Source organism: Helianthus annuus, chromosome 15, assembly GCF_002127325.2.
Source record: "Helianthus annuus cultivar XRQ/B chromosome 15, HanXRQr2.0-SUNRISE, whole genome shotgun sequence".
Taxonomy (NCBI): Eukaryota; Viridiplantae; Streptophyta; class Magnoliopsida; order Asterales; family Asteraceae; genus Helianthus; species Helianthus annuus.
Genome location: NC_035447.2, coordinates 168,954,134 through 168,978,079, shown reverse-complemented (window position 1 = coordinate 168,978,079; position 23,946 = coordinate 168,954,134). Strand labels below are relative to the sequence as shown.

The 23,946-nt window shown below is 36.5% G+C and overlaps 1 protein-coding gene across 1 annotated transcript; it reads left to right on the top strand.

Moving 5' to 3' along the window:
• The first annotated feature begins 12,726 nt into the window (after window positions 1-12,726).
• On the top strand, window positions 12,727-16,522 carry LOC110912807 (beta-carotene hydroxylase 2, chloroplastic). Its single transcript, XM_022157623.2, has 7 exons — window positions 12,727-13,430; window positions 13,502-13,561; window positions 14,257-14,328; window positions 14,739-14,873; window positions 15,239-15,364; window positions 16,063-16,119; window positions 16,203-16,522. The coding sequence occupies exons 1-7, from the start codon at window positions 12,960-12,962 to the stop codon at window positions 16,278-16,280; spliced, it is 999 nt and encodes a 332-aa protein (XP_022013315.1). The 5' UTR covers window positions 12,727-12,959; the 3' UTR covers window positions 16,281-16,522.
• Window positions 16,523-23,946: the final 7,424 nt, after the last annotated feature.

Below are 23,946 nucleotides of genomic sequence, written 5' to 3'. Positions count from 1 at the left end.
AAAAATCATCAGGTTGTAACTGACCTTCAAACTCCGGGATTTCGGTTCGCAAACCCAAGGACCGTATGTGGTCAATCGGCTGTGGGGGGTGCACCCGTGGTGATCGGGGTTGCCTGAGGGGCGGGGCAAAAAAATTTTCAAACTCACCGTCGTCGTCCTCGTATTCATAGCCAACTGAGATTTCTGTTGGCGGCGATTCCTCCCGACCATTTTGAGATTCCTGGGCTCTGGTACCACTTGATACGGAAGCGTCTCGGTAAATCCTAGGCTCAACCCTAGCGGCGTCAATGCTTGGCCAACCAAGCCGTTGTCGTCGGATAACCTTCTTCTCGGCCAACCGAGTAAGAAACAAGAAACGATAATTTGTCGTTTAAAGAACTTGTAAATTCATAACCATCCAACCAAAGAGTCTTTACAACTTTAAATAGGAAAAGAAAGAGATAAAAAAGGAAAAGATCAACACAAAATAAGGAAACGAATTGTAAACTAATACGAATGCAATCAAATCTCTTTTAATGGTTGGATTGGATTAATTCCTTGGCCCGCAAGTTAGCCACTTCCACTTGCATCCTCGTCGATTTCCCGAGCCGGTGCGCCAACTGGGCCTAGCCCATCATGATCCGGAACGGTATCATTGAGTCCCCGTTATATCAAAACAGAGGAAATCTATATAGGTACAGAGATATTATTGAACTACTAAATCAATAAATGGAATGTTTATACAAGGGTAATTACTTAGGGAGTCTTGCAAGATTAATTGTATGTATACTCAAAAGTATACAAGGGTATGATATCGTATTGTGGGACAGTAAGAGTAGAACTCGTAGAGAATCATTGTCTGAAAGTCAGATAATACTTCAACGATTATTTGAATTGATAAAATAATGGTTTTACAAATTTCAATGAATACGTGAAATCTTGAAACTGGAAGACGTAATGATCAATACATATAAAATCTTATTTTGGCTCACCCGTAGGCTAAATCGATCTTCTCAAATATTTTGAGCACATGCAATGATTTAGTAAGGCCAAACTAGATATAAGATTTGCTTAGTATTTGGGTGTTGTTGAACAATACAATATCTATATAAACAACTGAAATTAAGGGGTTAATGTTCAGATTGCTAATGATTGTTGCGTTCAAGTTTTAGCACATTTAAATATCCATGAATAAGTAATTATTCTAAACATCCATAGTCGATCAAAATTTAGGGGAATAAAGTCTTAATTAAGAATATTGTGAAGTGTTGGTTGGTTCATTGAATGAAGTACAGTCTTTAAAGAAGGTTTAAGGAGTTGAGGCCAAGGTCTAGATAATCATTGGGAATGATTAAAGGATTTAACCCGCTTCGAGATTATTTCATGGATCATAGTCATAATTAGTTCTTGAAAAATGGTGTTGTCTTTGTATCTTCTGACCTGAGATACATGTAAACTAATGTTTATCGCGGGTTGTCCTTTGACATTCACCTTACCCTTGTTAGTAACTTGGAGTAATAAGGACATTGATTGGGGATAGATTTGAAGTTCAGTGGAAGTTGTATATGTATATGAAATTCTGCTCTCTTACTTTTGCGAGAACTTGACATATTGGGCCCCTCGTTGATTCATAGTTGTATTAAATGCATGGTCGTGCTCAAATTGGAAGTTTGTAAAATCATTTGAATCTAGCAGATTCTCAGAAAATAGTCGTTTATAAGTCGGCTGTGAGCGGCCTCATGATCTCTTAGCAATGGAGCACGTCTTGTTAATGTTTCAGACGTTTTGGCATGATCGATTAAAAGATGTACGATTGCTCAAACCGCAACAATAATCAAATCTTTCATATTTCGATTAGGTGGAGAATCGGGTGGGAGATCCATGATGAGAATATGGTTTAGGGTGAAATTTGGATGAAATAGAGAAATGGTTTGAATTGTTGTGTGAGACTTGGATGAGAAATGGTGGTATATATATAGTAATTTAATGTTTCAGAAATTAATATTTTTTATTTAAATTCAAACCCCACTACAACGGTCAACCCCAACCACCCCCAAATGGTCCTTTTATCCTGGTTAACCGCACTCGCCAACGGTCACCAAGAGCCTCACTGTAACGCCTTGCATTTTCATGCTTATCTTGTGGAATTCTTACACCACACTTGGTCCCAACTAAACTCATGTTGTGGGGCTTGTGTTATGGTGAATCTCCAGAAGATTAGAGGTTCAAAACCTCACTTGGTTGCTGCTCCAAAGGTTCCAAACAACCTACAAGTGATGGAACCATCCAAGCTTTTAACCTTCAATGTTGAAAGACTTGATTTTTGGCTAGGTGTGAAAAATGGAAGCTTTGGCTTTCCAACTATGATTCCACCACTTCACTTAGTTAGTTAATCCATTTTCTTTAACCTAAGTCATCAAGTAAACTTTCTAGCAACAAAGTGTCCAAACTATACCAAGTCTTCAAACATTTGCCATGATTGGAATGCAATAGTCTAGTTTGAGTTTCACTTGGTTACTTTATGATTTAGATGATACACTTTCATTTTTCCTATTCATGACCAACCGAAATTATCAACTAAGTTGATGATTTTGTGCTTTGGTGAATCATATAATAAGGTTTAATGGATGAAAATCATCCTACCTCCTTGCTTGACCTTTACATGACATCTCTTGACCATAAGAATAAAATACATAATATATATATATATATATATATATATTAGAATCCTAACTACCTAACCCTAAACATTAACAATTCATGGATTGATGTTAAGAGTTATGGTTGTATTATCTTAGATTAAAATTCCTCTATAACAACCCTCCAAAATATTTTCGACGCTCTAAAATATATTAAAATACCCCAATATATCCTAAAATACACCCCATATGTGTAAACCGAGCCCAAAAATACAATATATAATTAAAATTAAATAAAAATCAAGTGTCGCTCGCGGGCTGCGTAAACCCTTAGGGCCTCTTACGCGGGGCGCGACAGCTTGAAGTCAAGGCGAGCCCCTGAGACGCCACGTGTCATGATCGTGTCGGACCTATACCGACGAATCAGCAACCCTAGCTGTAACAACCGGCACGTTCGTGCATTGTTACTACTCGTTATACTCATTACGCCTAGCACCAAAGATTCGGATCATAATGTGCCTATATCGCATACGTCGCTATATCGCAGTATATTTCGCATATTTTCGCATACATTATCGCTATCACATCACAATTGCACTGCTGACAACCACGATGATGTCGAGTGAGGACCAATTCTACCCTCCTTGATAGCCGTGACGCGTCGCAATGCAACGCAATACTCGAAAAACGCACTCGCAAGCACACATAACTCGATTATCGCAGGATTTGGAATATGGATATGTATATACGACCCAATGTGACTAAATATAATAAATATATGAAAATGCGGATGAAAATGTGTACCCAAACTATCGCAATGCTTAACGATCGAAACGGAACGCCAAAACTCAGCTCACCGGATGTGTTTGATCAAATGGCACTTCGATCGAATGGCCATCCGATCGGACAGCCATCCGATCCAACACACTACACCACCTCCTCTCCTCTCCCCTTCCTTGCCTATAAATACCCCACTTGTCACATCAACAACAGTTGATGTGACAGCTCTCACTCGACCAGAACGCTTTGGGGCTATTTTCTCTCGATTTCTTGCGATTGTTGTAAGTTTTCAACTTAAATCTTGTACTTCTAAGATCTACACGCACTTCTTCATCTTTTTTCACCATCAAATCTCACTTTTTCACCATTAAATCTCCGGATTTGAGCCGTTCTAAGATGATGTCATCATGGAGTTCTTAGGAACAACGAAGGGTGACCCCATCTCACCAAGAACAGTCCAGATCTAATAGATTCCATGGTGAATAAACACAAATCTCGCCTAAATCTAAGGCGAATCTAAGTTTTTCAAGCTTTTCTTCAAACCTTCTTAACTTTTTACTCAAAACCGATAGAAACAGGGCTCGTACAGACCTTCTACTCTTTTTCTAGTGAAGTGTCGGTTTGAGAACTGGTTACTATCAATGAGATGATCGGCTTGTCGTGTTAAACACGAATAACCATCGAGAATAGTTAACTGATTGGACGGTGTGATTCCCATCTGAACCGGTGACTCGGACCTGGTGGAGTTCCATTGTTTAGCTCGTAGTCGAAACGTCTCGATCAAATCTCAAAAACTTAACGAAATAGCCAAGATGTAAAACGATAAGATTGCGGGACGGGTTACCGTCCAATCGGACTGCCACCCGATCGACCTGCAATCCGGTCGGGTTGCACTTGGGGTCAAGACTTAAACAAATTTTCAAACATTCAAGGACCTGAACAACGAATGGATTGCCGTCCGATCGGATTTCCATCTGATCGAACGACCATCTGATCGGCTGACTTTTGGGTCCTCAACACTTAAACGTTTTACAAATCCTCATCATACATCAGTTCCAACGGATTGTCACCCGATCGGATTTCCACCCGATCGAGCGACCAGTCTGTTGTGAACTTATCATCAACCAAAGTGCCTTGCCAGTCGGATCACCGTCCGATCGAACATCCACCCAATCGAGTTGCCACCCGATCGACCGGGCGTTCGATCGACCGACCTGAAAGGTTGAGATACTTCTCTGTTTTCAAAATGCTACAACGAAAACTTCAAAAGGCAAACCATCATACACAAACACATCTTTCCCAACGAGGTAGAAATCCAATCGAATGGTCACCCACTCGGATGACCATCCGAACGGATTGTCACCCGATCGACCAGCCACTCGATCGGATTGCCATCCGATTGGAGTACTGTCTGATCCTTTGACACCTTGCCCCGTTTCACGCACTGTTCAACGCTTACGCTACCGATCTGTAATCAGGATAATCTCACACGCACTCCCTTCAATCCAACCAAGTTGCTGCTAGCTGAGTACCGACTGTGAGTATACTTGAACCCCTTTTTATCGCATTTTGGGTATAACATACGATCCTATTAAATCGAAATTATCAAAACGAATTATTCAATCAAACCATTTATCATTTGCGAATAACTGTTATGCATATTTACACGTGATGCTAGTTACATATGTGTTAGGACTTATACTCGCGAGGTCTCGCCTTAACTAGTATAGTACTATAGCACCCGACGGGGTCTAGTTAGGATGAATAGCAATCGCAATCGCAGCTCGAGTGACTTAGCTGGTAGTATCTGTCCTTTGCATGTATGATGAAGTATCCCGTTTATGTATTTGGTAATTCGCAGCACTTTTATCTATTTTATGCTACTCTATCAAAACTTGTATACTCGCCAATACTTTTGTATTGACGTTGTTTTAACGTGTGTTGCAGGTTTAGTCGCAGTCTACATCAAAATCAAGTTAGGAAGTCTAGAAACTCATCTAAAATCTATGTCGTCGGATTTGTATTGTTCAAGAGAACAAGAAATCTGTGATACCTTAGGTGATTGTATTGTTTATTAGTATGGGATAATGAACGCATTAAATAATGTCGCAATATAGTTGTTATGGATTCTCTTGAGCAATCTGATTCGCCCAGTGCCGCGCCCTAATGATTCCGGCATCGGTTGGGGTGTGACACTAGCAGCTACACCCCTACTACGCGGGCCGCGTAAGCCTCAACCTAATCTTACGTGGGCCGCGAGGAAACTCAATATCAGCCCTATAAATAGCAGGCATCGGCAATTCATTCGAATTCATTCACATTTCTTTCTCTCTCGAAATTACCTATAGTATAAGCTATTTCCGGGTATTATACCCCCTAATTAATGAAGTTCTGCTTCGTTGTAAGTATCATAACCCCGATTACGTATTAGATACGCTGCGTGATTGATCCAGGGTTCCGTAACGACTGTCGTGGTTCTGCCCGACGTAGTCGTTGGCATGCCGTCTCGGGGAGGGTATCGTTAATATAAATATTGGGTTATTATACTAACACGTATGCATTTGTATAATTTATAGAAAATCACCAGGAAACCCTTAAAGAAATCCTAAGACAGCAATGTGAGTAATCTCCTTTTTGTTAATTGTTTTTACAAAACCTCACATAATTAATATTACATTTAAGCAGTTATTGAGTATTTGTATTCTACAATTATCGTCGGTATGTTGGGGTTTCGTATACAAAATTTGTTACTACCTTGTGAGGAGTAACATGACCACAAGTCGGGTTGACAGTACCGTGGGTGGTAATTGAATAGATGGAAACAAATATAATTGCACGACCGCCCTCAATACTGTACAATGGTCTTTATTAAACTTGATTAAACTGGGATTCACTCACCAGTATTTCCCACTGACAAAATGTTTTTAAACGTGTTTCAAGTAACAAAATGTGAAAGCCAAATAGAAGCCAGCTGGACAGCACTGAATGCTTGGAAAAGTGGCAATAAAGTTACCTAAAAATAAAGAGATGTTTTATTTAATAAAATAAGGTTTATCCCTATGAAAATGTGTGTGCTTGAAACTTGGGATTTTCCCATGTATTTGATATATTAAAAGCGTGGTATTTTACTCTGATAAAATATTTCCTAACTACGGTCCTGATGTAACTTACACTGCCAAAATGGATAAAATACAGATACCACCCAAATTGGCCGTGGCCGCCCGTTCCCGGGTTGTTAGGGGACGGGGGTTGCGACATCCTCACATTTGGATTTCCAATAGGTGAACTTGTGCCTATGAAAAACACGGAATCATGGTGTCCAATATGAGTGTTTTAACAAGATAACCTTTACTTAATTTCATACTTAATCATAATCCGCATACACATTCCTAATCTAACTCAATACCGAACTCCATAAGTCACACGCCTTCGTTTCTCCTTGTAGGGTGACCTCGGCATTCCCTAAATTCTCAAGACTCTTCACTCACGTTTTTGTAAGCTTTTGTAAACCGTGAGTATACATGACCCCTTTTCTTTTAATCCCACTTTGGGTGTAACATATGTAAACTATCCAAATTCACACTTATACATGCAATCACACTATTCAATCAACCAATCCAATTATACATGCTATGATGATATGCTTAGGATGCACACATGCTAGAAGACATTGTCGCACTATACTTGTCATTAACTTCGCGAGCCTACCTTAACATGTATAGCCGCCATAGGAGTAGCACACCACCCGTTTGTTGGGTAATTGTTAGACAATCAATCGTATAACGGTCTTGTTCATTGCGATGACAAGATTACGCTAGTGGACACTTTGGATTGATTTGTATTTGTTGCATGCTAGCTCCATATTTTATGCTTTACTATACACTTATGCCATGTTGGATTGAAACAATCGTTTATTACGTATGCTAGCACCAAACTTGTATACTCGCCAATGCTTTATATGTGACCGTTACTTTAACATATGTTGCAGGAAATTGATGATGTGACTTTTTAAGAAATCAACAAGTTTGGACTTAGAAATGCTCCATTTTAATTTATGTATTTTCATTTATGTCGTTACGATCGAACATGCAAGTTGTTGTGTTTTCCATTTTTGAACAATGTATTTCCATTATCAGGAAATGAAATTCGAATTATTTATATATTGTCACAATTCGTAAGTTAAGAAGTCTCGAACAATCTCGTTTTCATCACACTCCGATATTTCTGCTATCGGTTGGGGTGTGACACTCATGCCCATTATTGGGCTGGTAAGGGTGCCTTTGGCGCCCCTCGTTAATGGGCCAGGGCGGTGTTTACTTAGTTAACGCGTTGAGGTGGCACCTCCCCATTATTCCACAACGACTAGCCTTAGGTTTGTTGGGGAATTTTCAGAAACCGGACGATCAGAGAGGCGTGTAATCACTCTCAGATCAAATTATTTCGGTGGTTCACCCGAATAATTCAATCGGATACAACTCTGATTTCGAGAAATTGAACTAGCGTATATTCTTTGTGTGAATTGATGAACCAGAAAAATTGTGATCAAAAAATTGAATACGAAATTAGGTTTTTTGGGGTGTAACTGCCCAATGGCAGTTAATCCAATTTTTGGACAAAACTGCCATTTTCAAACATTTCGAAAATGTGGCAAAATTCCGAAAATTAAAATTTCTGTCACATTTTTCAAACAGCTCGACCCCAGCCAGGGGTTCTGCCCCTTGGACCCCGCCAGGGGCTGCCGCCCCTTGGACCCTGCTCCCAGGGGCGCTGCCCCCGGACCCCCGCCAAGGGGGCACTGCCCCCTTGGAACCCCCGTAGAGTACGGGCTCCGCCCGTACACTTCGAATAATAATAACTCAAACAAGCGTGCACTCCCGCACCTCCTAATTTGCTTGATGTGTATTATTATTCGCTTTGATCACCAAGTCAATCCCCGATTACACTAAAATATCTAAGAAGGTTTGTGTTTTGGAATCGTATCATTTGTTTTGAAATTAGGTTGTTTTCGTTGTCTTCAAGCTACTATCTTACTAGTTGTTTTAATTAAAGTTTGGCCGTTCAATAAACAAAAAGAAAAAAAAAATCCAGACCTAAATAACTAAAGCTACTAATCCACTAATCCTTACACACGACTTGCAAAAATATCAAATAGGTAAAGCTAGTATAGGAAGATTATCCCGATTGTACATTTCTTTAATTCATTGAAAACAACAAAACCTAACCGAAAATAACTAAAGCTACTAATCTACTAATCATTAATACGACTTTAAAAATATGAAATAGGTGGATAAGAACCAAACACGAAACTAACTTAAAGCCTAAATTAGGTCGAAACTAATTTGATGTAAGAAAAATAAATCAAAATTGCCTTGTTTCACTCGTATGTAATATGATTAATTTAAAAAAAAAAATTAATAAAATCTAACATAGAAGATATGTATATCTGGGTTAACCGTTAACCCAAAAATGCAAAAGATACTAGGTGCGTATAATTGGTTGTGTTCGTAGATTGGCAGGTTTAACCCGACACAAACTTAAAAATCTGACACATATTCGAACACAGCTTGAAACCGAAAATTGTGCCAGATATATGAATCCGAATACAATACGAATATTCACATGTTGACCAAGCATCACTTGTTTAATCTAAATTTTTATAATTTTCTTTTACTTATCATTAAAATTTCCTTTTATTTATTATTAGTTCTCCAAGTTTATGTTTTCACAGCAAAAAATAAAAATGTGTACAAAGTAATTACATTTTAATTATAAAACTTTATTTTAATTTCTCTAAATTTTAGATTTTATTATGAAATACCCAACCAAATTTAATCACAATACACATATTAAGAAAATAAAATTAAAAATCATATCAACCAATAAACCAATTAGCATAAAACCAACCTATTTAACTAAACATGTTTTAGAGATTCCACCTAAAGTCATCCAAACTTATTAATATTGTTATACATCTTAAAGAACAAAGTCGGTGGGTTTCCACCGTCTTTGCCTCCTCCCCTTAAAATTTCATAAAGTTGCAGTATAAGTCCCTTACTTTTAATAACCTCAAAATTTTAGAAAATAATAATTTTAGTCCCTATATGGCTATACTGCTATTTTATTTTACGAGTTTTCTGAATTAATTCTTTAGATTTCTAATATTCCAATTTACCCTTATACTATATATAATATACGTTTTTAACCTATTATTTTCTTCAATAACTTTCGTTCACTAATTTCGTTTTTAAAGAACTAATTTGTCGCTAACATCCTTGAGTTTCTAAGTTTCAAGTTTACCCCTTTCATTCATTTACTTTAAAAAAATAATATTTTTATTTACGTGTCAGTATTACTTTGAGTTGGTTTACGTTTAGACGCAAACGTTTTTAGTTTTTAAGTTTCGAGCTTACCCCTTTTGTTACTTTACTTTAAAGAATTAATATTTTTTATGTACGTGTTGGTATAAATTCAAGTTGGTTTATGTTAGATGTAAACCTTTCTTTTGGAAATGAGTCAACTCAAATATAATATGTTGTCGTATTTATTTTATGTACGCAGCTGGTGTACGTTTTGACGTAAATTTTGTTCCAGTACAAGCGGGCTTAAATATAATACATTATCATTTGACGGTATATACTCGAGTTACTCTATGTTTCAACCTCACGCGACTCAAGATAAGTAAAATCTCAATTATATTATTATTATTATTATTATTATTATTATTATTATTATTATTATTATATATCAATACTAAAGCCTAAAGTTGTTGATGTTTACACCTCCCAACTTTGGTCCTTTCACTTTACAAAACACTTATGGTTACCCTTAATGTGAATGTGTTTTCTTTTTTCCTTTTGTGGTTTCTGTTCATGCTTTATGTTTCTTTGGTGTGTTACATTATAACTGTACGACATAAATTCGATTTACATTACGTTTTGATTCAACCACAATACTTATATAGGTTACACAAGGTTAAACCGAGTACGTTGAAACATATGTTTTTATATGGTAAACACATGACATAACGCTTGGATAATCTATTTGATGTTTGCAACGGCTCGCAGCGCATCGTCCGCGGGTCATATTACTAGTATTATATTAATTAATTCATAATAATAGGGGGAATTGTGATTTTTTTTTTGTCTTTTGTGTGTGTTTTTTTATGGTAAATTTAAAGATTTTTTATTTTTGCAATAAAACTTTGATTTTTTATAATTTTATCACAAAAGTTACAAGAGTTTAGTTCTTTTTATTAGTTTTTGTTTTACATTTTTCTCCTGGTTTGATCGTCGTTCGGTTGCTACTTAGTGTTTGATGGTTACATTTGATCCCTCAGATTTTTTTTCGTTCGGTTGCTACTTAGCACGGTGTTTGGTGGTCACATTTAGTCCTTGAGGTTTTTTTACTCCCCCGGCTTGGTGTTAAAAATTCATGTTTGAATTTACGCTTTTTCTCAATTTTGGTTTTGGTCGGTTACTACTTAGCATGGTCTTACAACTTGCAACCCTGCAACGTTAATATCATGATTTTACACCCCTCACACCACAATATGATGGGTTTTAAGGTTGGTGGGTGTGGTTTAAAGCCTCTAGGGGCTTTATTACGCTACGTAGATTTTCAGATAAAAATGGCGCCCCTATTAACAATTATGTTGACCAAATGCCTCGATCCACACAAAATTCATCCGTTAACGTGCTGGCGGGGGTGGATGGCGCCCCCTTGTTAACGATGGTGGTGTGGTTAATAACGCTCTGAGATGCTAAAATGGCTGACATGATGGGATAGCGCTAAACCACACCCTATCGCCTAAGATTAGTTTGTAATAAACTCAAAACTCAAAAATGCCCGGATAGTCCCTGTGGTTTCGCCTTTTTTCACCTATAGTCCCCAACTTTCTAAAATTACCTGAATAGTCCCCAAGTTTTCAATTTTCGTTCCCGGATAGTCCCTGGTGTAGATGGAGGTTACTTTTCTCAGTTAAGTTGGAGTAAAATGACTGTAATGCCCTTACTATTAAAAAACAACAAATAAAGCATTAAAAGAATAAAAAAAATGCATGTGGGCCCTACCTACCCACCCCACCCCAGCCTATCTTCTTCCCCATTCTCTCCTTGACCTGCAACAAAACATCAAATAACCATTCAGTCATCGGAGATTCACTCCGACCGGCGACAAGCTACGGCCACACCTCAGGCCGATCGGCACACCCCTTTTCTTACCCTTTTTCTTACCCTGTTTCACACCCGCACACCCCTCTTTCTCGTACACCATTTCCCCCAAGTTCCCTGTACCCTCTAGACAACACACACATACAAACTCAACCTTAAAATGCTAGAGAGAGAGAGAGAGAGAGAAGGGACGACGCAGAGATGGGAGCATCAACGGTGGTGGTGGCAGCGCGCGGCGGTAGTGTCGGACCATAGCAGTGACTTAAGCTGGTGATGGTGGTGTCTCCGGTTAGCGGCAGAGGTGGTGGCTAGTGAATCCGAGTCTCGGTTACCCATATTCTTGTCGATTGCTCATGAATTAAGGTTTGAATAATTGGTGATTTAAGGTTTGACTAATTGTTACGAACTACACTGTTGTAAGGGTTAATGAAGATAATGTTGTTACGAACTATACTGTTGTAAGACTAGAAAATCAACTCACCCTCAAATTATCTCAGCTTAGATATGTATTCGTCTGAAACCGGGGAATGGGTTGATTATAGATTGCCTTGTCCAAATCCAATTGCATTCCCGAAGCACGGTGCAGGTCCTATAAGCTTTAATGGGATTCTTCACTGGTTTATTAATGATCATGGTATGGTTGCATTTGATCCTTATAAGGATCCCAAATCTAATTGATGATTTAGTTCTGATGAAAATATGTTCTTTTCTTGTAATAATTCATCTTCTTTATTTCTAATTGATTCATAAGGTGTTCATGATGTATTGTGATTAAATATGTTGACAACTCGATCAAATGATTTTGATTCATTGATTCGATGAAAAAATGGTTATTTGATGTTTTGTTGTAGGTTAGGGAGAGAATGGAGAAGAAGAGGTGGGGTGGGTAAGTGGGGCCCACATGTATTTTTTTTATTCTTTTAATGTTTATTTGTTATTTTTTAATAGTAAGGGCATTATAGTCATTTTACACCAACTTAACTGAGAAAAGTAACCTTCATCCATGCCAGGGACTATCCGGGAACGAAAATTGAAAACTTGGGGACTATTCAGGTAATTTTAGAAAGTTGGGGACTATAGGTGAAAAAAGGCGAAACCACAGGGACTATCCGGGCATTTTTCTCTTAATAATTTAATATTGTTTCACAAATTCAGACCCCCATACAAAAGAAAGTAGTGCAATCAAGTTGTTGGTGTGGGTATATATGGGCCCTTCACCACACACAACTTAACATGTGGTCTACATCCACTCACCACCATCACCCCCTCTCACCGCCTTCACTTTTCTATACATATTCTTCAAACCCATCTATCCTTCACCCCCAATTCTCTCCTCCCACAACCACCAGACCACCACACACAAACCACCACTTTGACCTCCAATTCCACACCAATGGCGGCAACATATGCCGTCTCCTGCAGCTCTAGACCTTTCTGTTTACACCGTTTCGGTCAAAAATCGGCCTCCACAACCACCCAATTACCCTTCTCGTATCGAAATTTCGACCCACTTGTTCGCTCTAGGCGAACACCTACTTTGACCATATGTTTTGTTAGGGCAGACCAAAAGTTTGATGCTCTTGAAAACAACTCTAGTAATAGTACTAGCAGTACTGGTACCAGTAGTAGTACTACTAATAATAATAATAGTCCTGGCCCCGGTGGTCAAGGCCAGGGCCAGGATTCTTCGCCACCGGAATTGATAATTCCGGTGCTGAATAGGAATAGTAGTGCGGTGGAGGAGAAAATGAAGAGGAAGAAATCTGAGCGGTTTACTTACCTTGTGGCTGCTATTATGTCTACATTTGGAATCACTTCTCTGGCTGTTATGGCTGTTTATTACCGGTTTTCGTGGCAAATGGAGGTTTGTTTTGTTGGGTTTACAGATTATGGAAATTACTGTTTTGAGGGAAACTGAATTGGTTGTTGGTACAGGGTGGAGAGATTCCTTATGTGGAGATGTTTGGTACATTCGCTCTTTCTGTTGGTGCTGCGGTACCCACTAATCTCTCTATGTGTGTGTGTATATATATTCTTTTTAACAACAAAGTATCTCATGTGTAAATCCATCTGATCGAGGCTACATTTAAGGTTGACTTCTCGACTGCTATGAGACCATGTCCCCCTATGTGTCGGAACCGGATGAAATCCGTAAACCCTCGCCTACCGTCAGGTTCGAACCCGGGATTAAATCCATGATTCGTCCCTTGACCCAGATGTCCCTCGAAAATAGCTCAAGCGGGAATCGAACTTACGTCTCCACTGGTGTTTATTTGTTCTCTAAAACATGCAACTTGCACACCTTTTGTAACATACTTTTGGTGACGGAAGCGAAACGTATTTATTGGGTCATCATGAGGCTCTCTTCTTTGTCGACTATAATTAGAGTGTCTAAATTGTGTTTATTCTATAAAAATCTTGAATTTTGTATATAAAAATACAACAAATTCATGTGGCCGGGGGTTAGCAACTCTCTTGACCCTCTCTGGTTCTGGCTCCTACATACTTATAAATCTACACCGATGTTCATCGTACGACTAGAATCCTCATTTCTAGAGGAATTCTTTTACTAAACACGTTGATACTGCTAGGCTACTGGCTTTTGGTGTGTGTTTATATAGAAATGTGTATATGTATATGTTTGGTTGAAATTTGGGTGTATATAAAAATAGTTGAATTGGTTAATGCAGGTAGGAATGGAGTATTGGGCAAGATGGGCTCATGAAGCACTATGGCATGCTTCTTTGTGGCACATGCATGAGGTAATTAACAAATCCCCAAATCTGCAAAACCGAAATTGATTTTGTCTTTGACTCCAAATCTCTACAATTTATTTTTTTAATTACTATTTTCACATGGAAATTTAGGACAAAAGATTTTGTCTTTGACTCCAAATCTCTACAGTTTATTTTTTAATTAATATTTTCACATGGAAATTTAGGTCAAAATTACAATCCCCTAAAAAGTTGCCCCTATCATGGGATCCAAGTCAACAAATTAGTCATAATTTGTATAATTTAATCAGTTAATTAGTTTCTTTTCGGGATTTCCAGCTTCTTGTTGTTCTTTGTCTATATTTTATATATATTTTTAAAGTTTTTTGCCTTTTAAAAAAGGTTGATTATATTCTGATCTTCAATAATCATGAATTCGGGTCCGTTTAATCTTGCAGTCACACCATAAACCACGAGAAGGTCCGTTCGAGCTCAACGACGTGTTCGCGATTATAAACGCTGTTCCAGCGATTGCGTTGCTGAATTATGGGTTCTTTCACAAAGGCATAGTTCCCGGTCTCTGTTTCGGCGCAGTGAGTTTCTTATTCTCAACCTTGCGACTTTCCGAGTCAGTGACAGATCCATGATTTTTTACAATCGGCGCTTACCCAAACTTTTAAGAGGGCGCTTAAGATTTTTGCCTAAAAATAATACTAGTTTATTTTTCCAAGGGGCGGATGCCCCTTTTAAGTGAGTGGGTACGCCGGTACGCCAATCCAACAACCGGGTTAAACACCCGGTTGTTTAAAAACATTACGTTTGTTCGAGATTGTTCTCGTAAATAGGGTTTTTGTCTGCGTATCAAAACGGATAGATGAGTGATTACAACGTAAGAGTATGAAAAAACAAATAAAATAAAATAAAAAAATAAAGAGATGTGGTGGTGGTGAAACTGTAGGGGCTGGGGATCACGGTGTTTGGAATGGCGTACATGTTCGTCCACGACGGTTTGGTTCACAAAAGATTCCAAGTGGGTCCCATTGCAAATGTTCCTTACCTGCGAAGGGTTGCAGCCGCTCATCAGGTAACATGTGGTCTCTGTTCCTTCACAAACCTTATTAAATTTCTCATCTCTAAATATAACTTCATTTATTACAACTTTTTTTTTTAAAATTGTCTTTTTTTTTTCTAAGATAAGAGAGGTATGAAGATAAATCTTTATATATCATGTATTAAGTATTAGTAGTATGGTTGTAAAAATCTCGTCTAGCCTCCGATTAATCGCTAGTCCTCAGTTCACCGATTAATTTTCATCTAATCGACCAATTAATCACTAGACGATCAACAGTGGTCAAATTTGATCCTAATCGGCTAAAAATCGGTGGCAGTTTAGTGTTTCCGGCAACATTCTGACCAAAACATCTAAATTCTGGGCAGATTCCGTCCACAACCTGTAAATTTTGGCAAATACTCATATCTACTTCAAAATACATGTCAAAGAAGATGCAAAAACATGTCTATTTAAAAAACTTACACATAAAAATGTAGAAACCCAATCCGATTAATCTCTATTAATCCCGATTAATCCGTTATATATAAGTTACAAATGGAAATATGTATTAATGTTCTAATAGATCTTAAGTCCGCAAGTAAAATCGGGTTTAATTAACTATACTAAACTAGTTGTAGTCGGTTAAACGTTGTGTGCACTTTTTTTTAATTGTTTTAGGAATAACCGGGTTGAAAAAATTTAATTAACAAAGAATTTGTGGGCATTTTCAGTTGCATCACACAGAGAAATTTAATGGAGTTCCTTATGGCTTGTTCTTGGGACCTAAGGTACCTTATCACTCTGTTCTACAATCATTAAAATTATTTATTTTTTTAGAATAATAAAAAATTAAGCATGATTTGTTATGCAGGAGCTTGAAGAAGTGGGGGGAATGGAGGAATTGGAGAAGGAAATCCAAAGAAGAATTAAGTTGTATAATAATAAATGAACTTATATAAATAAATTTATATTTATATCTTTTTATTTTGTTACTTGTTAAGCATAGGAAAGTATAAAAAAAGAGGGGAAAAAAGAGAGAATTTCCTATAAAAAAAGGAAAAAAAGATGGAATTTTGAAAAAAAAAAAGTAGGTTTCAAATACGTGTGTAAACTAATTTACTTTATTCAATTAGTGTTTTTACACGCTACTCGCTAGATGACGGGATTTTAATGTTAGAGATTGTTTTGTTTCTGTTTTGTTGTCTTTTTCCTTTCTGGTTCCTTGTTGGGTTTTAAAGCTATGCTGGCCCTGTTCTACATATATTAGAATCTTTCCGCCGTTAAAAAAAAGGATTTAGTTAAATTATTCTGTCAAATACAATATAAAGTATTCAACCACACGTGAACTTTTCTTACACGTATGAACTACTCTTATGTCTTCAATTCGCTAACGTATGGTTTGATGTAAAACATACGTTTCAACAAACGTGAAAAACATTAGTCTTTTGTTATGGTTTTGTCCACATGCTTTTTTTTTTTGAACGGCTTGTCCACATGCATTTTAACTGGACGGTTGAATCAAATTTCATTTAGAAAAGAGTAAATTACAAAAATCGTCCTTTATTTATGCTACTTATTGCAAATTGTGTCCTTTATCTTTAATAAATACAAAAACCATACTCGATATTTGCAAACACTTGCACATTATGTCCGTTAGTGGAAACTGTCATTTGTCTTTCATAAATAGAAAAACCGTACTCGATGTTTGCAAACTCTTGCACATTATGTCCTTTAGCCCTAACCCAGTTAGTTTTTATGGTTAAATATGACCAAATGAACCCCACATGAGGGTGTTTTGGTCATTTTACCCTAAATACTAAAATAAATAATCAAAGAAATTATATATAACTTACATATACATACACTCACATAAACACCTCTCCCCCCCCTCTCACAACACACACACACCAACTCTCGCTCTCTCTTTAATTCTCGGACCACCACCAGACCGACCACCACCTTCATACACCTCACCAGACCGACCACCACCGCCATACACCTCACCGGACCATTGCCACCACCTGCACACACCCCATCGGACCACCACCACCTCCACACCCACAGCACCACCACCACCGCATGACCAAATCAAGATTATTCGGTAACAAAACATCGCATCGACTTCTCCGGAACTTTCGAGAGGATTCACAGAAGCATTTCATCCGAAAGCAGAGAGGTGTAATCGTGAGATCCAATTTGGGGAAATCAGAAATTAGGGTTTATTTTTCTAGGGTTTCGTTGAGATTTTGTTGGATAGGTGGATAAGTGGAGAGAGAGGCGACGGTGGAGGTGAGGAGGACTACTAAAACCATCAGCATACAATCTTTTTCTACAACTTAACGACTCCAAAACAAACTTGTTATCTGATCCGGTTTACTGTAATTGCCTCCTTTTTAAGCTTGACCCTCACATGGTCCCATCTGAACGGTGCATATTCCCCTACCGCAAGTGGAGACCTGCTTGTGTGTCCATGGTGAATGACTTCTTCTTCGGGGCTTACAAGTGACTCTATTTCAACTGATTTCTTGATACCACATCTCGAGGTCAGGGAGGAGGTTGTTTAGGTCAGTCAGGTCAGGGTGGCAGGTGGATGGTGGTGTTGGTGGTTGTAGGTGGGGTGTGGTGGCAGGTGGGTGTTGGAGATGATTATTTATTTTAATATTTAAGGTAAAATGACTAAAGTACCCTAGGTGGGGTCCACTTGGTCATATTTAACCATAAAAACTAACTGGGTTAGGGCTAAAGGACATTATGTGCAAGAGTTTGCAAACATCGAGTACGGTTTTGTACTTATTAAAGACAAAGGACACAGTTTGCAATAAGTAGCATACACAAAGGACGATTTTTGTAATTTACTCTAACAATAATAATTATTGTTATTCCGTTAAGAAAATATGCTAATGCACGTATCGATATGGCAACCATCAATTAGAAACACGTGACTGACAATATCTTTTAGACATGTCGTTTACTTATTTTTTACTTACACGAGATACCTTCTGTGTAATTAAAACTAATACGCATGTAAATACAATTTGTATACATGTTCCTCGTTGCAATGCGTAGAGCAACCTACCTAGTTTTGATAATTGCCTTCGTTATGTTTTACTTGGGTTAAAATATAGTACTTGTTTTAAAATAAATTCCAAATATATGGCATCAATATGAACTTAATTGAAACTATTACCCAATTTATGAGATTGACATGATACTTTCTAATCATGTTAAATACGGTTTACTTTTTATAGATACAATATAACAATAACAATCTATCAAGGTTTATTTTTTATGGATACAATATCATATACGACTATATTCATGGGCGAAGCTTTTAAGGGGCGGGAGGGGGCGGCCGACTCCCAATCTTTTCGCTTAGTAGTGGAGAGTAGGTAGTTTTTGTATAGAAATTTTTGGTATATACGTTTTCGACCTCCGGTTTTATATAAATATTTAAATCCGGTGACTTACACCCCCTGATCGGAAATCTCAAGCTTCGCCACTCTGAGATAAATTACAGTTTAATACGGACGTGTGACAATTACTAAGGATTATGTTGGGCGGCAGTCAAGTCTGGTCTTATTTTTATCATGATTGTTTTACAAATAATTGACTTATCTTTTTTTTCTTTAATCTTTTTTTACAAATGATTGACCTATCTTTTTTTCTTTAATCTTTACACATGTCATGTTTCTAAAAACACTTTGTGGTCTAGTTATCTAAAGTCACATGTTTATCATAATACAACTGATACTTTTAAAACCAAAAAGTTATCTTTATTGCTATTGCATTATAATATATTTATATAATATTTAAAAGCTCTTTTACTAAATATTTCACTTCAACTATTATCACACACATTGTGTGATGCATTTCTCCTTGAAGCTACAAACAAAATCACGTAGCTTAATCTATTTACAATGTCTTATGTCATGGTTATTAATGTGATTGTAATTGGGAAAACAATTCCCACCAACAACCAAGTTTAAGATTTACCAATGTCAATGCTATGTTGATAATTCATTGGTGATGATATCAACATCCTAGGTTATGGTAACCATAAATGATCTGTCATTGATTACTGAGGGGTATTTTATTTTTCAATTGTCTATTTTTTATTATTAGACTGTTAGTGGCACTGTTGGTAGTTGCTGACGGAATATGTTGAGCGATGATAAGTAGTTGAAGATACTAGTTTTTTTTTTTTTTTTTTTTTCTAATAGTGACTCTAATTTTATTGACTTCAAACATGTTTATTGTGATATTGATCTAATGAAAAAGAGGCGTAAGGGACAAGAAGAATTGTTTGTTTGTTGTGAGGTAGAGAGATATTTAAATTTCTGTCGTGTTCTTAATTTTTGAGATATTTTTTGTGTTTTTAAGGAAAATAAATTGAAGTGTCGTGTCAATTTTTTTTAATTGGCTCGGAAAATCCAATAAAAGAATAAGGGTAGTTTGGTAATTAAATAAAATCATTAAACTTTTATTTTATAAATCTTCCTAGAGTTGCTAGAAAAGTTTTAATAAAAAACAAGATTATAGTTTCATGACATCCTACCCTAACTTTATTGGATTCCTTATTTCCTTTAGTGCTTAACAAGGTTTTTTAATTTGAAGGTTTTAGATCAAAGAATGATAATGTAAAAAGAGTTTTTGTTTAACAAAATAACTTTTATAATTAAAAAAAACACCAACTAATGCGAGAACTTAATGTTTGTCAAAGAGAATGTAACGTTTGAAATGCTTCATAATTTGCGTGAAACAATCCATATGGATCATATGTTACGTTTTGTGTTCTTTTCTTAAACTATTACGATGATACGTTTAAAACCCTAATTTCTAACCAGCAAAGACAAGAGAGATGATTCCAACAATTGTTTAAGTATAAAATGAGATTATCTCGCAAGACAATTCCAACAATTGTTTCAGTATAAAATGAGATTATCTCGCAACAAAAGTCTTTTCAAAGGACCACATACACTTGCAATGTTTCATGTACTTTTGTAAGTTTCATGTACTGTAGACGTTGAAAGTTATCTAAAAGGTTTTGATATCGTTTTTAAATCCTCTTTTAAGGTACCAAGCAATATTATCCGTTTTATTTACGACTAGATCATATATCAGTTTCAATTATCAAGCTCAAAACTTTTGCTTTCACTCAAACACACTTAACCATGTATTTATTCTCCTATCTACAATCAACATGCTTACAACACGTTGTTGACATTTAAATCCGAGGTTGCTTATGAGTTTGTATCCTTCACATACCCCATACATGGGCAGGGGCGGACCCAATACTTTAGCATCCATAGCACAGGCTACGGCTCAAGTGTGTATTCATAGTGTTTTTTTCCGGTTTTATACCAAATATACCCTTAAAATAATATAAGGATACCCATAACCAACCTAAACTTGTAGAATAAGGGAGCCCAGTTGAAACATAGCCCAATTACCCAAATTATTAATAATATGATTGAAATTGTGGCCCAATTAGTTAGGTATTTGTTTTACTTGATTTATTTATTGTCGTTTTTTTTATATTGTAAGATTGCACGTTAAAAAAAGATTTAGAATACCCCTAATTTTGTGGGCTAGTTCCACCACTAAACATGGGTACGTCATGTTAGGCTTTTTTTTGGATAGAAGTTTAAGAGATATTTTTATTTAATCCACGAATATAAACAACAAAAAGTTTCATTGTTGACTCTTTTTTATATTCTATAGATAGATTATGAATTTATGATTCATTGAATAGAATGAAACGTGTAGCATATGTATACACTTATTTCATTCCCACAAATCATGCATTAGGGTTCTTACACGTAACAATTTCATCAATTATTGGATTATAAAAGTCACAAAAAAGAAAGCATAAATAAATAAATAATTCAAAGTAGATGTTTTTAACAGAAACCCCACCATTTCTTCACTAGCAAACGTCTCATTCATATACTTTTATAGTTTTATTCCAACAAAAACAAACACAACAAATCCCAATACGTTTGGTGCTACATTCACTTATTCACGATAAAACTATGTTGTTTGTTTGTTTCTATATATATACACGTTATCTTGGATTAATTATCATTTCATGTAGGGCAGGCAGGAAATTCATTTTTTAATTGCATTCATCCAGTTGGGGTTTGATTGTTCTTTCTTGGGTATAATTAGTTGGTAATGGAGAGATGGGTGAGGAAGATGTGGTGTGTAGATACACACATTAACATATGAGGGTAAAACGGTCAAAAAAGGTTAAAAAAAGATCAAAATACGTATATACGGGTGTATATGCATCAAATAACAGCTAGTTCAAATTCTCGATTTCTTAAAAAACCATCAAGACCATACTATAACTGATAGTTCGGTTCGGTCTCTAACCGGTTTGACACAGATAGGTTTATGAAGCGTTTTCGGTTCAGTTTTGAAACCGGTTTCATTCGTTAATCCGTTTTTTTTTTTCAATGTCTATCTAACATCAAGTGTAAAGATATTAACATTTGGTTGTATCTGTATTTAGGCCTAAGCTTTTTTATATTTTGCATAAACCCATTAAAAAACCCAACATGATATGTGTGAGAAAATATTTAAATTGCACATGTCTTTTAAAAGCCGAAATAGATGGTTTATTAAAAAAATGAACTTTACAATAATTTATTTAATTTATTTTAAGATTGGTAATAAATATATATTTAAATAAAATGATGTGGCCCAGGAATTGATAGACGATATTTCTTAATTATGTTGGCTCGTAGCAGGAGTAATATAGACATTTCACTGCCACTAAGACCACCCGTAGTGGTAAAGATTTTGGATGTTTTTTGCCCCAATAACGCCCCAAAACGGCGCTGCCACCGCCCCATTGGGCATTGTTTTCAGAAAAATTAGGGGGGGGGGGGGGAGGCGTTGTGTAAAGAACGCCGGTGAATGTTCTCCATTATTGTTTGACCAATCAGAAGCTTCCAAGTATTATTTTTTGTTTTATTTTTTTTAAAGATAATAATTGGGTAATCATTTATGGGCATTATCCCACTACACCCATATATGAAAACGCCCCATAATGCCCCTTTGCTGACCGAGCTATCACATGGCGCAAAATGCCCAAAATTGAAACATTACCACTACACATGGTCTAACGAAAGGTTTAAACGTTCATCCATGGTAAAGACTATCATAATTATAACTCCTATAAATTAAAATATGGACGAAAAATACTATCTAGTGGGATTATTGCGTGTTGCGACGACGGTTGTAGAACCGACGAAAACTATGTAACGATCGGCTTCGACAGTATATACATTAGTATTTAAAAAACACCATTTGAAACGACGGTAAAAAACTAAAAATAAAAGTTTAAAGTTATATTTTAGGTTCAATTGTAATAAGTTATATAAAAAAGAATTAGAAAAAAGCAATTAAACGTATAGATAAAGAAAGATAAAAAATTATTTGTTAAAAAAAATAAAAACAATGTTATTAAACTCAAATGACGTATGACAACTCTATTAAATTTCAGAAGCAGAAAGTAAATTAGATATAGAAAAAGAAATAATAAGTTTCAGGACCGTATAATAACTTCGTTAAAGTTTAGTGGTAGAAACGTAAGTTACTTAATCTAAAATGAAACAACATGAATAAGGTAGAGGAGGTAGAGTGTGAAAAACAATAAAAGGACAAACAAAACACTATTCACAGCTTATTAAAACACTTTTATTGTTTCAAATCCAACTCTCTATATTAATATATCCAACATACTCATCTCCAAAAATAACTTTAATGCAAACAAAGTGAAAGAGGAAAGTGTCATTTTAGTCACCAAAAGTGTCATATATTAGTCTAAATAGTTTTTTTTTTTTTTTTTTTGTTATTTCATTCAATATAATTTTGAAATTTAATCGATAAGAGACTTACTATGTATTTCAGATGTATTATATTATACCAGTGAATTAAACACAGTTAATGGTGATTGATTCAAATGATATTTTTAAAGGCTATCAAAGAGTCTCTTAGCATGAAATCCATTAAGAAAACCACAAAAGCCGAGATTATAGACGTGTAAAAAAAACATTTAAATTGCGTATGTCTTGTAAAAGCCGAGATAGAAAGTTTATTAAAAAAATGGTAACTTTACAATAATTTAATTTATTGTAAGATTGACAAAATCATAACCACCTTTTATTATGCATCACACTTCATATTTTAATAATTAGGGTCTGTTTGGTATAGGGTAATGGAATGGACGAAGGAATGGAATGAACGAGGTAATGGAATGGACGAGGGAATGGAATGGATCATTACCATTCCATGTCTTGTTTGGTTACCATGTGTGAATGGAATAAATTATTATTGTGTATTGTTCGGTAGGCAAGAAAAACGGAGTAATAAAATCAACGGTGAGTGGTGGTGGTGGTCGGTGGTAGTGATTGTGGGTGGTTGGTTATAGGTGTCGGTGGTGGCTGTCGGCAGCGATGGGTGGTGGTGGTGGTGGCGGCGAGTGGCGATGCGGCGGTGACGACGAGTGGTGGTGGTGGCAAGGTGGTCGTTGGTGGTGGGTAGCAGCAGAGGTGGAGGTTGGTGGTGGTGGTGGTGGTGTCGACGATGGTAGTGGGCGGCAGCGGCGA

What these genes read in the sequence shown, in the direction of transcription:
- LOC110912807 (XM_022157623.2), top strand. Translation starts at nt 12,960, where the DNA reads ATGGCGGCAACATATGCCGTCTCCTGCAGCTCTAGACCTTTCTGTTTA. An exon ending in CTTTGTGGCACATGCATGAG is followed by an intron (nt 14,329 to 14,738) that starts GTAATTAACAAA and finishes TTAATCTTGCAG; the next exon opens with TCACACCATAAACCACGAGA. An exon ending in CCGGTCTCTGTTTCGGCGCA is followed by an intron (nt 14,874 to 15,238) that starts GTGAGTTTCTTA and finishes GTGAAACTGTAG; the next exon opens with GGGCTGGGGATCACGGTGTT.